This window comes from Symphalangus syndactylus, chromosome 24, assembly GCF_028878055.3.
Source record: "Symphalangus syndactylus isolate Jambi chromosome 24, NHGRI_mSymSyn1-v2.1_pri, whole genome shotgun sequence".
In the NCBI taxonomy this organism is placed as follows: Eukaryota; Metazoa; Chordata; class Mammalia; order Primates; family Hylobatidae; genus Symphalangus; species Symphalangus syndactylus.
The window spans coordinates 23,261,442-23,273,818 of NC_072446.2; the positions used below are offsets into that span (position 1 = coordinate 23,261,442).

At 46.6% G+C, this 12,377-nt stretch overlaps 2 protein-coding genes and 3 non-coding genes across 9 annotated transcripts in view; 1 reads left to right on the forward strand and 4 right to left on the reverse strand.

Moving 5' to 3' along the window:
- Positions 1 to 254: 254 nt before the first annotated feature.
- Positions 255 to 11,837, reverse strand: LOC129474312 (uncharacterized). 4 transcript variants are annotated; one of them, XR_008654516.2, is made up of 5 exons: positions 11,428 to 11,837; positions 10,958 to 11,062; positions 9,622 to 9,711; positions 9,227 to 9,286; positions 390 to 478 (listed from the first exon to the last, which is right to left on the reverse strand). XR_008654516.2 is itself a non-coding variant. In XM_055265535.2 (4 exons), the coding sequence occupies exons 1-3, from the start codon at positions 11,835 to 11,837 to the stop codon at positions 9,669 to 9,671; spliced, it is 558 nt and encodes a 185-aa protein (XP_055121510.2). In that variant the 3' UTR covers positions 255 to 478; positions 9,622 to 9,668. The 4 variants fall into 4 exon arrangements, 2 of the variants coding, with proteins under 2 accessions (XP_055121510.2, XP_055121509.2); XR_010119327.1 differs by lacking the exon at positions 390 to 478 and adding an exon at positions 8,281 to 8,447; XM_055265535.2 differs by lacking the exon at positions 9,227 to 9,286 and having other exon boundaries at positions 255 to 478.
- Positions 9,419 to 9,510, reverse strand: LOC129474950 (small nucleolar SNORD12/SNORD106). The gene has a single exon (XR_008654694.1). It is a non-coding gene; the product is annotated as a small nucleolar SNORD12/SNORD106 (small nucleolar RNA).
- On the reverse strand, positions 9,787 to 9,877 carry LOC129474949 (small nucleolar SNORD12/SNORD106). The gene has a single exon (XR_008654693.1). It is a non-coding gene; the product is annotated as a small nucleolar SNORD12/SNORD106 (small nucleolar RNA).
- Positions 11,138 to 11,226, reverse strand: LOC129474948 (small nucleolar SNORD12/SNORD106). The gene has a single exon (XR_008654692.1). It is a non-coding gene; the product is annotated as a small nucleolar SNORD12/SNORD106 (small nucleolar RNA).
- Positions 11,838 to 11,944: 107 nt separating the features above from the next.
- ZNFX1 (zinc finger NFX1-type containing 1) overlaps positions 11,945 to 12,377 on the forward strand; it is a 32,868-nt gene continuing 32,435 nt past the window's right edge. For both annotated transcript variants that reach the window (XM_055265513.2, XM_055265514.2), the window contains exon 1: positions 11,945 to 12,140. The gene's annotated coding sequence lies outside the window, so the exon portion shown is untranslated. The remainder of the gene's footprint in view (positions 12,141 to 12,377) is intronic.

A 12,377-nucleotide genomic window follows, 5' to 3' on the forward strand; every position in this document is an offset into this window, starting at 1 on the left:
AAGTGAGATACCTCTGTATTGACCCTCTGCTTTGAATTCTGGCCCAAGTGTGCTTGCTTATTCTTAGGTTTCCAATGCAGAAGCCAGTCATGAGGCACAATACCTGTGGAAAGCCATGCTTTGCCCACAGAAACCAACTGCCCACTAGGGTGATTCTCCCCTCAAAAAACTAAAACCAAATGAAACTGCAAATACCTAACTACTACTTGTTATCTCTGTTCAATGGTTATCTCCAATGGCCAAACAAAACAGCATTTTGATTTAAAAGATTTTATTTTCTTTATCCAGGTAGGCAGTTAGAAATTGCACCAAAAGTCTAACAATGACATTCTTCAAGTGGGCACAGCCTTTTAAACTCAGGCTACGTATACAGTAACCTTGTGGAACTGGTTCAGCCAGACAGATCTTCACCTTCATGAAAGCACAGGGTCTGTCCTTTTCTTTCCAGAGGGCTCCTCTCATATTCCATCGCCAGTTTCTAAGAAAGAAGGTGGATTACAATCAGTGCTCCATTCTGGTCTATAGTGCTTCTTGTTAAGGGTATGAAAATACGTATGTGTCTAAGACCTGGTCACTCCAAGTCCATCCTCTTTATTGGCACAGCCAAGTACCAATAAAGGGAGCTGGGAAACTTCCCAATCTCTAATAAGACAACTTTAATTCTGTACTTTTATTGAATCCCATATTGTACCTGTGTTGGCAAAATGTTTAACCTTCATCTAAAAATGACTTCATGTCACAGTAAACACAGAAGACAGAAACCCAGAATGAGGACACTACCAGTAAAAATCTTTTAAAGGATGAGAAGCTGAGCAGTGGGGTGTATGGCTGTAGTTGCAGCTACTGAGGATAATGAGGTGGGAGTTTCCCTTGAGGCCATGAGTTTCAAGCAATCATGCCTGTGAATAGCTACTACACTCCAGCCTGGGTCATGTAGCAAGGCTGCAACTCTACAAAATATTAAAACATTAAACATTAGCCAGGGATGGCAGTGTGTGCTTTTAGTCCCATCTACTTGGGAGGCTGAGGCAGGAGGACCATGGATGCAGTAAGCCATGATTGCACCACTGCACTCCAGCCTGGGTGACAGAGCAAGACCCCATTCTCTTAAAAAAACAAATTGGGATACCTGTATGTTCATTCAAGAGACAACCCAAGTAATGTGTATTAAAGACATTTTAGGGGCAAGTAAGGATACTTGAATAAAGTTATATCAGACTTAGGATCTATTTAACGTCTTAGACGTAAGGGTCATTGTTATATGCAAGATGTCTTATTACATGAATGTTGGACTTTAGGAACTATGGACATTCATACATCCATAAACAAAATACTTCTAAGATGAGTCATCACTGACTGACACGAACTACAATTTTTGAGGTTTTGGTTTTTTTATATAAAAGTTGGATCGGCCGGGCATGGTGGCTCATGCCTGTAATCCCAGCACTTTGGGAGGCCAAGGCAGACGGATCACGAGGTCAGGAGATTGAGACCATCCTGGTTAACACAGTGAAACCTTGTCTCTACTAAAAATACAAAAATTTAGCTGGCCATAGTGGCGGGGGCCTGTAGTCCCAGCTACTCAGGAGGCTGAGGCAGGAGAATGGCGTGAACCCGGGAGGCGGAGCTTGCAGTGAGCCGAGATTGTGCCACTGCACTCCAGCCTGGGTGAAAGAGCCAGACTCCGACTCAAAAAAAAAAAAAAAAGTTGGAGAATTATCAGGAGCCACATCTAAGATGGCAAGCAAAAACACTATACTCAAAAGGTGTAAGAAAACTCAGTTTGCTTATTCCCCTTCCATTGATTAAGGACAGTAGGCAAATTGGGAGGATGATGCAACACAGGTATTTGGTAAAAAAAAAAAAAAAAAAAAAACTTCCCTGTGTTAGCGCAATTTATTGAGGGATTGTAAAGGTCAGCGGAAGGAAAGCATACAATCATGGTCTCAGGCCACAGTATGCTTATCTGCTGTAAAGTCCAGCCATGTGACCAGACGTGGAGGTAGTGTCCCCAAGGGACACAGAAAAGGAGTGGTGTTACTTTCTCTTTAAAGGAGGTGGAAGGTATAGACTTCAAACATCCATCTCTGCTATGTCTGTCTCTCCTGGGTTTGCTCACTGACAAAGCTGCCATGTTAACAGGCCCATCTAACAAGGAGCTGAGGATGGCTCATGGTAGTATGATGAATCTTACACCTGAACCTCACAAGAACTAAGTAAAATCAATTGACTCCCAACTTAAATATAACTTGGAGCTCCTTATCTTATTAAGTGAATTGGCCAAGGAAAATTAGCTCCACCCAATGTTCAATCACTGTGTCATCCTTTCTTACAAGACTGTTAGGTATGATGGGTTTCTCTTCAAAGTTTAACTTCCTTGTTCTTTGTTCTTAAGGTCAACTCCCTCATACCTTCCCACTCCTAATTACCCATTCTGTAAACATTTCTCCCACCAATCCCAACCTGTAATCCGCATCTGTTCCTTATTTGGAAAAGTCCCCCTCACTCATAGCACCCGCTCTGTAAACTGCTCTTCCCACTGCTGTAACCCACACCCCTCCTGTTTAAAATAGCCAATCAGGACTAGTTTAGATTGGACTCTAGCCAATGGGGATAGGACACAGAAGCAGGAACTAGCTGTGTTAGGGATAAAAACCCCTTCCCCTCCTTTGTTCGGGGTGCTCTCACTGTGACCAGGAGTGCAAGCAGCACCATTCTGCAGAAGTAAATCTGCCTTGCTGAGAAATCTTTTCGAGATCATTTTCTTTGCAACTCTGAGCTCTTATTGCCAACAATTTGTGAGCTCGTCTGGGATTACCATTCTCCTTCGGGAGGGGCCCACAATCACCTCTCTTGAGGAGAGGCGTCCCACCGCCTCTTTGCAGTGGCCTCACAAACAGGAGATGGGTCCCACCCGGAGTGACAAACTCAGACTCTGAGCAACACAGGCGGAAAGGATCCTCACATACTGCGGTGACCAGGTAACTGCACAGACCAAACTAAGAAAAGTCGCAGGGGCGACAAAGTATTTCCTTGGTGGTGAGGGCATTTTGGAGGTTGAAAGTGTGTCAAAGAGATGCACAACTCAGTGCGAAGCGAGCGATGATTCCGGATCTGTGGTTCCATGGTCACTTCATACAGCTTATGGTGGATTCTTGTCATGGGGCTTATACTGACACACCAATGCTAACGAGGACCTGAAATATTCCCTCCTGGGAAGCAGCCAGAGAAGGATGAAGCCAAAGGAGAAGAGTGCAAGAAATCTCCAGTAGCCGGGGGCTGACCCTCTAGAGAAAGGGATGGCAAGAAATCTCCAGTAAGGGAGGTTGAGCCTATGAGAGGAAAGGCAAGAAATCTCTAATTTGGGGCCTCACACCAAACCTTCACTATGGGAAATACCTCAAGAAAGACAGGAAATAGAAAGGATCAAATTAATGACAGTAACATCCCCTCTGATAGTCCCCTAGGTTCTCATGCTAAAAGAAGGACAGTGAAAGGACTAAACATAACTACAGGAAGCAAGCCAGAAGCCAACTCCTCTGAAAGGAGTAAGGTCTCTACCCCCAAACAGCCTACTAACATATGGGACCCACTAGACCACCTGCCTCTGCCAAACCCCCTGTACCAAGCTGGTGCACAGGATCCCCCCACTCATCAGTCCCTTCCCCATATAATCCTGAATCAAAACCCCATGTTCCCCCTAGCCACACACTTGAGCCCTACAGCATGAAATAGAACATGTAAAAAGGATACTCAGAACTTCCCTTTCCCCTTTCCACCTCCAAAGAATCGCCCCCAACTCTCTTTCCCTTGAAAGAAGTTCCCTGTAGGAAAGGAGGCATCAGCTTCGTAAATGCCCCCTTAACCAGCTCAGAAGTCCAAAATCTAAAAAAAAAAAACTCAAGCCCTTGTTAGATGACCCTTATGGGGTAGCAGATCAAATCATTTTTTAGGACCCCAGTTGTATGGGCCAAGCTTATGTCCATTTTAGGCATTCTTGGGAGAAGAACCACGATCCTTCCTGGGAGAAGAACCACGATCCATAGGGCTGCTATGGTAGTCTGAGAACATTCACGATCCATAGGGCTGCTATAGTAGTCTGGGAACATTAACACCCAACCAGTCAAAATGTTCCATCAGTATCCCAAACTGAGAATATTTCCCAAGCATTCAACATACAAGGGATGGATGAAGGACCCATGGAATTCCTAAATAGGCTTAAAGAACAGATGAGAAAATATGCAGGTTTAGAAATGGAAGACCCACTGGGGCAAGGGATGCTAAAGCTTCATTTTGTTACTAAGACTTGGCCAAACACCTCTAAAAAAAACTACAAAAGATAGAAAATTGGAAAGACTGTCCCAGAGACTAACTTCTTAGAGAAGCATGTAAGTAGGGACGAAGAGCAGCAGAAACAAACGGCAAAAATCATGCTGTCTGCCTTACAACAGGGAACTCTGCAATAGGAGACACAAGGAAGTAAAACTTATAAACCCTCTAGGCCAAACTGTATACAAGGAGTAATGGAATAAAACCTGGAAGTCACAGTGCAGGACAGGGAAGAGGGGAAAACAAATGTTTCGAACATGGAAGAGTAGGTCACTTCAAAAGAGAATGCCCCGAATGGGAAAAAGAGAAAAAATATCATTCCACTTATGGCCTTCAAGGAAAATAGGGAGGTCAGGGGCTCTGTCTCTTTTACCTTGAGTCCCACCAAGAGCCCTTGATAAATTTAGAGGTGGGACCCAAATGTGAACTTAAAACCTTCTTACAGATTCAGCAGCAGCTCGCTCCTGTTCCCTCCCATCTTCAGAAGAACTTTCTATCTCAGAGATAAAAGATTTAAAGCAGCCGGGCGCGGTGGCTCACACTTGTAATCCCAGCACTTTGGGAAGCCGAGGCGGGTGGATCACGAGGTCAGGAGATTGAGCCATGATGAAACCCCGTCTCTACTAAAAATACAAAAAACTATCCAGGTGTGGTGGCGGACGCCTGTAGTCCCAGCTACTTGGAGAGGCTGAGGCAGGAGAATGGCATGAACCCAGGAGGCGGAGCTTGCAGTGAGCCAAGACTGCGCCACTGCACTCCAGCCTGGGCAACAGAGCAACACTCCGTCTCAAAAAAAAAAGATTTAAAGCAAAAATCTTAAAAGACAGAGGTCTAATACAAAAATTGATCAGCCCATGTTAAATTCCTGTTAATCCGAGGCAGGAACAAACTTACTAGGAAGAGACTTAATGCTAAAACTAGGTATAGGCTTACATGTTGGCCCAGACAGTCTTCACCTCATTAAATCTACTTACCACCACAGAAGAAAAATACATTCATCCTGATGTATGGGCAGGAAAAAGAAATCAGGGAGGCTGGGCGTGCTGGCTCATGCTTGAAATACCAGCACTTTGGGAGGCCAAAGTGGGTGGATCACAAGGTCAGGAGCTTGAGACCAGCCTGGCCAATATGGTGAAACCCCACCTCTACTAAAAATACAAAAATTAGCTAGGCGCAGTGGCAGGTGCCTGTAATCCCAGCTACTCAGGAGGCTGAGGCTGGAGAATTGTTTGAAACCAGGAGGCAGAGGTTGCAGTGGCTTAAGATCACACCATTGCACTCCAGCTTGGGTGACAGAGACTCCAACTCAGAAAAAAAAAAATCAGGGAAGACTTCAAGTCACTCCAATCCATACAAAGTTAAAGACCCCAGGGGAAATAGTAAAAGGCAATACCCCATTCCCCTAGAGGGCAGAATAGGCTTAAAGCCTGTAGTTGAAGTTCTCATTCAGGACTGATTCCCTGAACCCTGTATGTCCCCCTATAACACCCCGGTATTAGCTGTAAAGAAATCAGACAGGTCTTATCAACTAGTACAAGATCTCCAGCTATCAACCAAATAGTCCAGACTAACCACCCTGTTGTCCCCAAGCCTTATACCATCCTCAGCAGAATTCCATGACAATCAATGGTTCAGAGTAACAAATTTAAAAGATGCCTTCTGCGCATGTCCCTTGGCTGAAGACAAGAGAGGTATTTGCTTTTGAGTGGGAAAACCCTCATTCTGGATGGAAGCAGCAGTACCAATGTAGAGTCCTACCCAAGCATTTACAGATTCACCTAATTAAGTCAGGACTGCCCCTCAGAAAGATACTGGCCTATCTCTCTATGAGATGTTATGTGGACTGCCTTATTTACACTCTACTACTGACATTCCTACCTTTGAAACAAAGGATCAAATTATATACTTGGTCTGTCTTCCACTTTCTCTTCCCTCAGAACTAAAGGTCTTTTAGCACAGATGCCACCCTTACAGTTCCTGGTACATCAATACCAGCCTGGAGATCACATCCTCATCAAAAGCTGGGAGGGAAAACTTGAGCCAGCTTGGGAAGGACCATACCTAGTACTCCTAACAACTGAAACAGCAGGCCAAACCACCGAAAAGGGGTGGACCCATCATACCCTAGTCAAAAGAGCATCACCATCTTCAGAGTCATGGGCTATTGTTCCAGGGCCAATTTCTACCAAGCTAAAGCTATGAAAACTTTAACCCTATTATACTGCCTTGTCTTCTTTCCTCTCTCTACCGTCAGCTACCTTATCATTAATGTAACTAGATCAAGCTCACCTCAATCACATTTGATGCCTGTCTTGTCATACCCTGTGGGAATCTCCAAAACCAGAGGCAGCTGGCCTCCTCAGAAAAATATCTCTGCCCTTCCAAGATAAATTCTAAATCCTCACAGAATCCTTGCCTAATCGAAACTAAATCCGTTACATTCTTTACAGTTTGGGAATGGGAAGGGTTTGAGGAGAGGTTCTGCCCATCCTGGAATGATGTCCTATGGAATACCGATCCTCAAGGGTAGACTTCCCCAAAAAGCTGCATCTTTACAACCCTACCTTCGTTTCAGAGGGGAGGCCCCCTCTAATTGCCAATATCACCAATGTAACCCAGTGCAAATTTCTATTCTTACCTCTACCTCCATCAATCCTAATCCCACTTTAAGTAGCTTCTACGGGATGGGAGCCACAACATTAGGGACAGACCCCATAGGATCTTTCGAAATGCGCTTCATTGCTCCCCCACCCCCTTCATCCCCTTCTAAACAAACACCCAATGACAAAACCAAAGTGACCATTGTAGGGGTTAAAGATCTAAAGCAAACTCTACCAACTGAAACAGGGTACCGAGATGCAAATGCCTGGCTGGAATGGATTAAACATTCGGTCCGCTCTCTAAACAAAGCGATTGTTATGCTTATGCACGTGGTAAGCCAGAGCCCCAGATTGTTCCCTTTCCACTCAGATGGTCCTCCAGCCACATCAGGCATGAGTTGTATGGTAGCTCTCTTCCAAGACCCCACAACCTGGGGCAGTAAGCTATGCCAAACTCTCTCGCTGCTGTTCCCTGAAGTCTGACACCGTGCGGGTCAGCCCCCGAGGGCCACCCAGCATCCGTCTTCCAATGCCAATTTCACCTCGTGTCTCTCACAGGGGGAGAACTTGAATTTGCTTGGAGACCTAACGAGATGCAGTGAGCTTAAGCCCTTCCAGGAGCTTACCAATCAGTCGTCCCTTATTCATCCCCAAGCAGATGTATGGTGGTATTGTGGTGGACCATTACTGAATACTCTGCCAAGTGACTTGGAGTGGCACTTGTGCTCTAATCCAATTGGCTATCTCCCTTTCACCCTGGCATTTCATCCAGAAAACATAAAACATAAAAACAAAACATCATGAAACAATGGATGCCCCTCGTGACTCTCATGTTTATATCGATGCCATTGGAGTCCCACGAAGAGTGCCAGATAGATAGATTTAAGTCCCGAAATCAAATAGCTGCAAGTTTGAATCCATGTTTTTCTGGTGGTCAACTCCAAATAAAAATGTAGATTGGGCCAGGCGTGATGGCACACACCTGTAGCCCAGCTAGCTACTCAGGAGGCTGAGGAAAGAGAGTAGGTTGAACCCAGGAGGTGGAGGTTGCAGTGAACCATTGCACTCCAGCCTGGGTGACAGAGTGAGACTCCATCTCAAAAAAAAAAAAAAAAAAAAAAAAAAAAATGTAACCCAGCAACGATTCATTAATTATACTAAGGATGCTATTAAGGGAATAGTTTAACAATTAGGGCCCACCAGTCAAACGGCCTGGGAAAATGCAGTAGCATCAGACATGATACTAAAAGAGAAAGGTGTAGTTCGTGTCATGATTGGAACCCAGTGTTGTACTTTTATCCCTAGTAATACTGCTCCCGATGGAACCATAACAAAGGCCCAAGGACTTACTGCTTTATCCAATGAGCTAGCTAGAAATTCTGGAATAAACGACGCCTTCACGATTTTAATGGAAAAATGGTTCGGCAAATGGAAAGGACTTATGTCCTCAATCATCACCTCTCTTGCCATCAGAATAGGTTTGCTCATTCTTGTAGGATGCTGTATCATACCCTGTATCTGAGGATTAATACAAAAGCTTATTTTAACGGCTCACCAAAATCGTCCTCAATCCTCCCTGGCATTATTCAGTTAAGCTAATTTTAGAGGACCAAGAGGCACAAAGTCAAGACATGCTAAAAAAAGTCTGAAGAGAAAGAATTATAAAAATCCAAAGGGGGAAATTGTTAGATATAATGGATTTCTCTTCAAAGTTTTAACTTCCTTGTTCTTTGTTCTTAAGGTCAACTTTCTCATCCCTTCCTGCTCCTAGTTACCCATTCTATAAACAACTTCTCCAGCCAATCCCAACCTGTAACCTGTTCCTTATTTGGAAAAGTCCCCCTCACTCCTAGCAACCCACTCTGTAAGCAAGTGTCCTCCCTTCCCACAGCTGTAACCCACACCCCTCCTGTTTAAAATAGCCAATCGGGACTAGTTTAGATTGTGCCATGGACTCCAGCCAATGGGGATAGGACACAGAAGTAGGGACTACTTGCGTTAGGAATAAAAACCCCTTCTCTCTTTTGTTAGGTGTGCTCTTGCCAGGAATGCCAGCAGCAGCACCCTCCAGCAGAAGTAAATTTGCCTTGCTGAGAAATCTTTTGTTTGAGTGCTCTTTTTCTTTGCGACTCCAAGCTCTTATTTCCAACAAAGACCTATTAATACCAACAGGCCAATGTCAGTCCTAATGACTTATTCTCCCAGTTTTATACACAACTTGGATATGGGTCCTGAGGTTAGGCCCAGTTGGACAAATTTTGCTGTGGGGTTTGACACCTAGAAAGCAGAAACCTCACCTGTTACAAGGCAGACTGAATCAAGCCATGATCAACACACTGGTACACGTGGCTCCCAACCTATTGAAAGTTAACAGGTCGAAATAAGCCATCTGAATGCTGGAAAAAATAGAGTAAGCCCAGTTCCCATGAACAAGCAATAGTCTCTGATAAAGATAAGCAGAAAACAAAGATAGGAGTTATATTACTGGGGCCAATGCATCAGACAAAACTGGCCAATATAGTGTAGAGATCAACAAGGTCGATCTGATGGGGAAAGAAGCTGTATCATCAGCTGCAAAGGCCACATTTGAGTCGTACAGTTAGTAGGGTGACAAACCCACACTGAAAAGCAGCTACTACTCCTCCAGAGCCTGTGTCTACTCAGCTAAGGAAGATGTGTTGGCACCACTTACCAATTTTATATGTGTATATATATATATTCTACTTCCAACACCTGCATTCATCCTGGTTCAATCAAAGCCTGGTTTTGGCCAACAATAAACCTGAAATGAAAAAACAGAAAAATGAGCTCCCATCAGCTAGATGCCCAGGGGAGCTGGGACAAAGGAGCTGCTCAAGCTGGCATATCAGACAGAAACTGGCTTAGAAAAGTTAGATCAACATAGTCGATCTGTCGGGGAAAAAAGCTAAGTCATCATATATGCCAGCAGGAAGTTCTTGAGTGAGGAGTAAGATTTGGTTGGTATGCTTCATATCTGCAAATTTGCATTCAGTGTTCGAGCACTTCTGTGTTGTATTCTGTAGCTGGCAATATAATTTGGTAGCCAAACCAAACACCCCTGTCTTCGGTGCTTACACTCTATTTGAGTATAGGCCCATGATAGAAGCCAGTGTGGCTGGAAGAGTTGAGGAAGTAATTGGCATTTACTGAGTTGGGAAGAGAACAAGCACCAAGAGGTTGCATTTTAACACAAGTTACCTGACAAAGGAACAATCGGGAATAATAAGCTTCCCATGTGTTCCCATGAAGCCCAGACTTTATAAATGCCTCACTCCTGGACTCTAGCAAAAATATTAGTTATGTAGTCAGGCACTGGTTTCAGTGGCTAGTTCAACAGAAAAACACATTTGGCTTTCCAAAATATGTCAATAAATCATCCTCCACTTGGAAATTTAAGCACCCAAAACACACAGGAAGAATGGAATCCAAAAATATGTTTAAGTGGCATTAAAATATTAAACGCCTCTTCACCAACAAGGTTCTTCCACTTTAGGCATTTCTCTTAAACCTGTTTCTTCACCAGAAACCTAGGTCCAATAGGTAAACTGTGAGAATAAAACATTCAGAACATGTTTTTCTTTTTCTTTTTTTTTTGAGACGGAGTCTGGCTCTGTTGCCCCGGTTGTAGCGCAGTGGCGCAATCTTGGCTCACTACAATCTCCGCCACCCGGGTTCAGGCAATTCTCCTGCCTCAGCCTTGCTGGGCATTACAGGCGCTTACCACCATGCCCAGCTAATTTCTGTATTTTTAATAGAGTCAGGGTTTCACCATGTTGGCCAGGCTGGTCTCGAAATCTTGGCCTCAGGTGTCCCACCTGCCTCGGCCTCCCCAAGTGCTGGGGTTACAGGCGTGAGCCACAGCGTCCGGCCGTCAGAGAGCACTTTTTAAAATACCTAATAAATGCGCGATATAAAGTGCTTTGTTAAATCCCACGTTTTCCTAGGAAACTAAAGCTTCTCAGAGCACGTGTTTTCTATAGTAGGCCCATAGGAGACAAAAGGCTTACTCGTCAGGAGATCGAAGGTTGTAGATGTCTGCACGTGGCTTCCTTGGAGGTCCAGTGGTGACTCCCTCCTCCAAAATCCATTCTGTACCCGCTGGCTGCTCTAACCTGTGAACCAACAAATAAAGAGCGTCAACCACCATCTTCCCACGGTCAGAAATGAACAAGGCCGGGCCTTTTCAGGCCGATGTATCAGAACTAACTGGCAAAATATAAAACGTCAGCATTGTCGATCTGACGGGGAAAAAAGTGAAGTCATCATTTACACCAGCCAAGGGCTTCTCAGGACCATGCAGAAGGCACTGGCTTTTCCAGCTCTAGAAACTCATTTCTCCCACGCCCTTAAGGCCTATTTGGGGTCAGAGCCGGAGCAGCCACGAGAGGGAGATTAGGCTGGCCGCAGAGACGACGGCACAAAGAAGGAAAGGGAGGACCAGAGGTCTCCAACGAAGAACATGGGAGTTTCCACTCACCACACACAAAATGGGAACTCACGGGCAGGACAATAGCGGGTGAAGCCTGGCTGCAACCAGTAGAAACGCCATACTCTCAGCGCCGCAGACGCGAAAGAACGAACGGCTTCCCGAACCTCCCTTATATAACCAAAGATGGCTTTCGCACCTGCGCACTGGACCCGAAACGCTCTCTTTCCCGCCCGCTCCGCGCGGCGCCCCCTGGGAAATGTAGTCTCGAGCCGCACAGCCCGAGGCGTTCTAGTAGTTGTGAAGGCCGCGTCTAGCCCCGCCCCTTTCCCTATACACGCGGGGCCACCCGGGCTTGTCCGCTTCCCCGCCATGTCGCGCTTCACATGCACCAAACCGCTCGACGGGTCCCCCTTCCTCTGGGGCCGGCTGAGGCCCGCAAAGGCCTTGGGCGCAGTCATCCCGCCCCCCGCGGTCCGCTCCCCTCAGCCGCGCCCGCCTGAGCCCGCCGGCTTCGCCGCCGGGGGGAGCTGAGGTGACGCCCTCCTCGAGGGCGGAGGCGCCGGCCGTGCCTGGGCCTGGCCCTCGCGCTCTCCACCCTGCGCCCCCGCCTCCTCCTTCTCCTCTGGGCCGCCCGCCCGGCTCCGCCCAGGGTCTGCGGGGAACGGAAACCGAAAGTGCGCGGCGCCGGGCGGGGCCACCGACCTGCCTGGGCCGAAGCCCCAGCACTCGCCGGCGGCAGTGAAAGGACGCGCCGGAGCCGGGTGAGTGGCCCCGCAACTGCCCCTACCCCTGCCTCTTCCTTGCCCCGCCGCGAACTCCGGCGCACGCGCCGCCCCGCCACTGCCTCTGCCCGGAAGACCTGTCACCCTCTCAAGCCCCCAGCGAACCCGTCACCCGCTCAGAGCCCCTGGCCCCTCAGCGCCCCGTCGCCCCCTCAACCCCCAGACCCCCATCACCTACTCAGAGCCTTGTCACCTCCTTAGCCCCCAGCGGCTTCA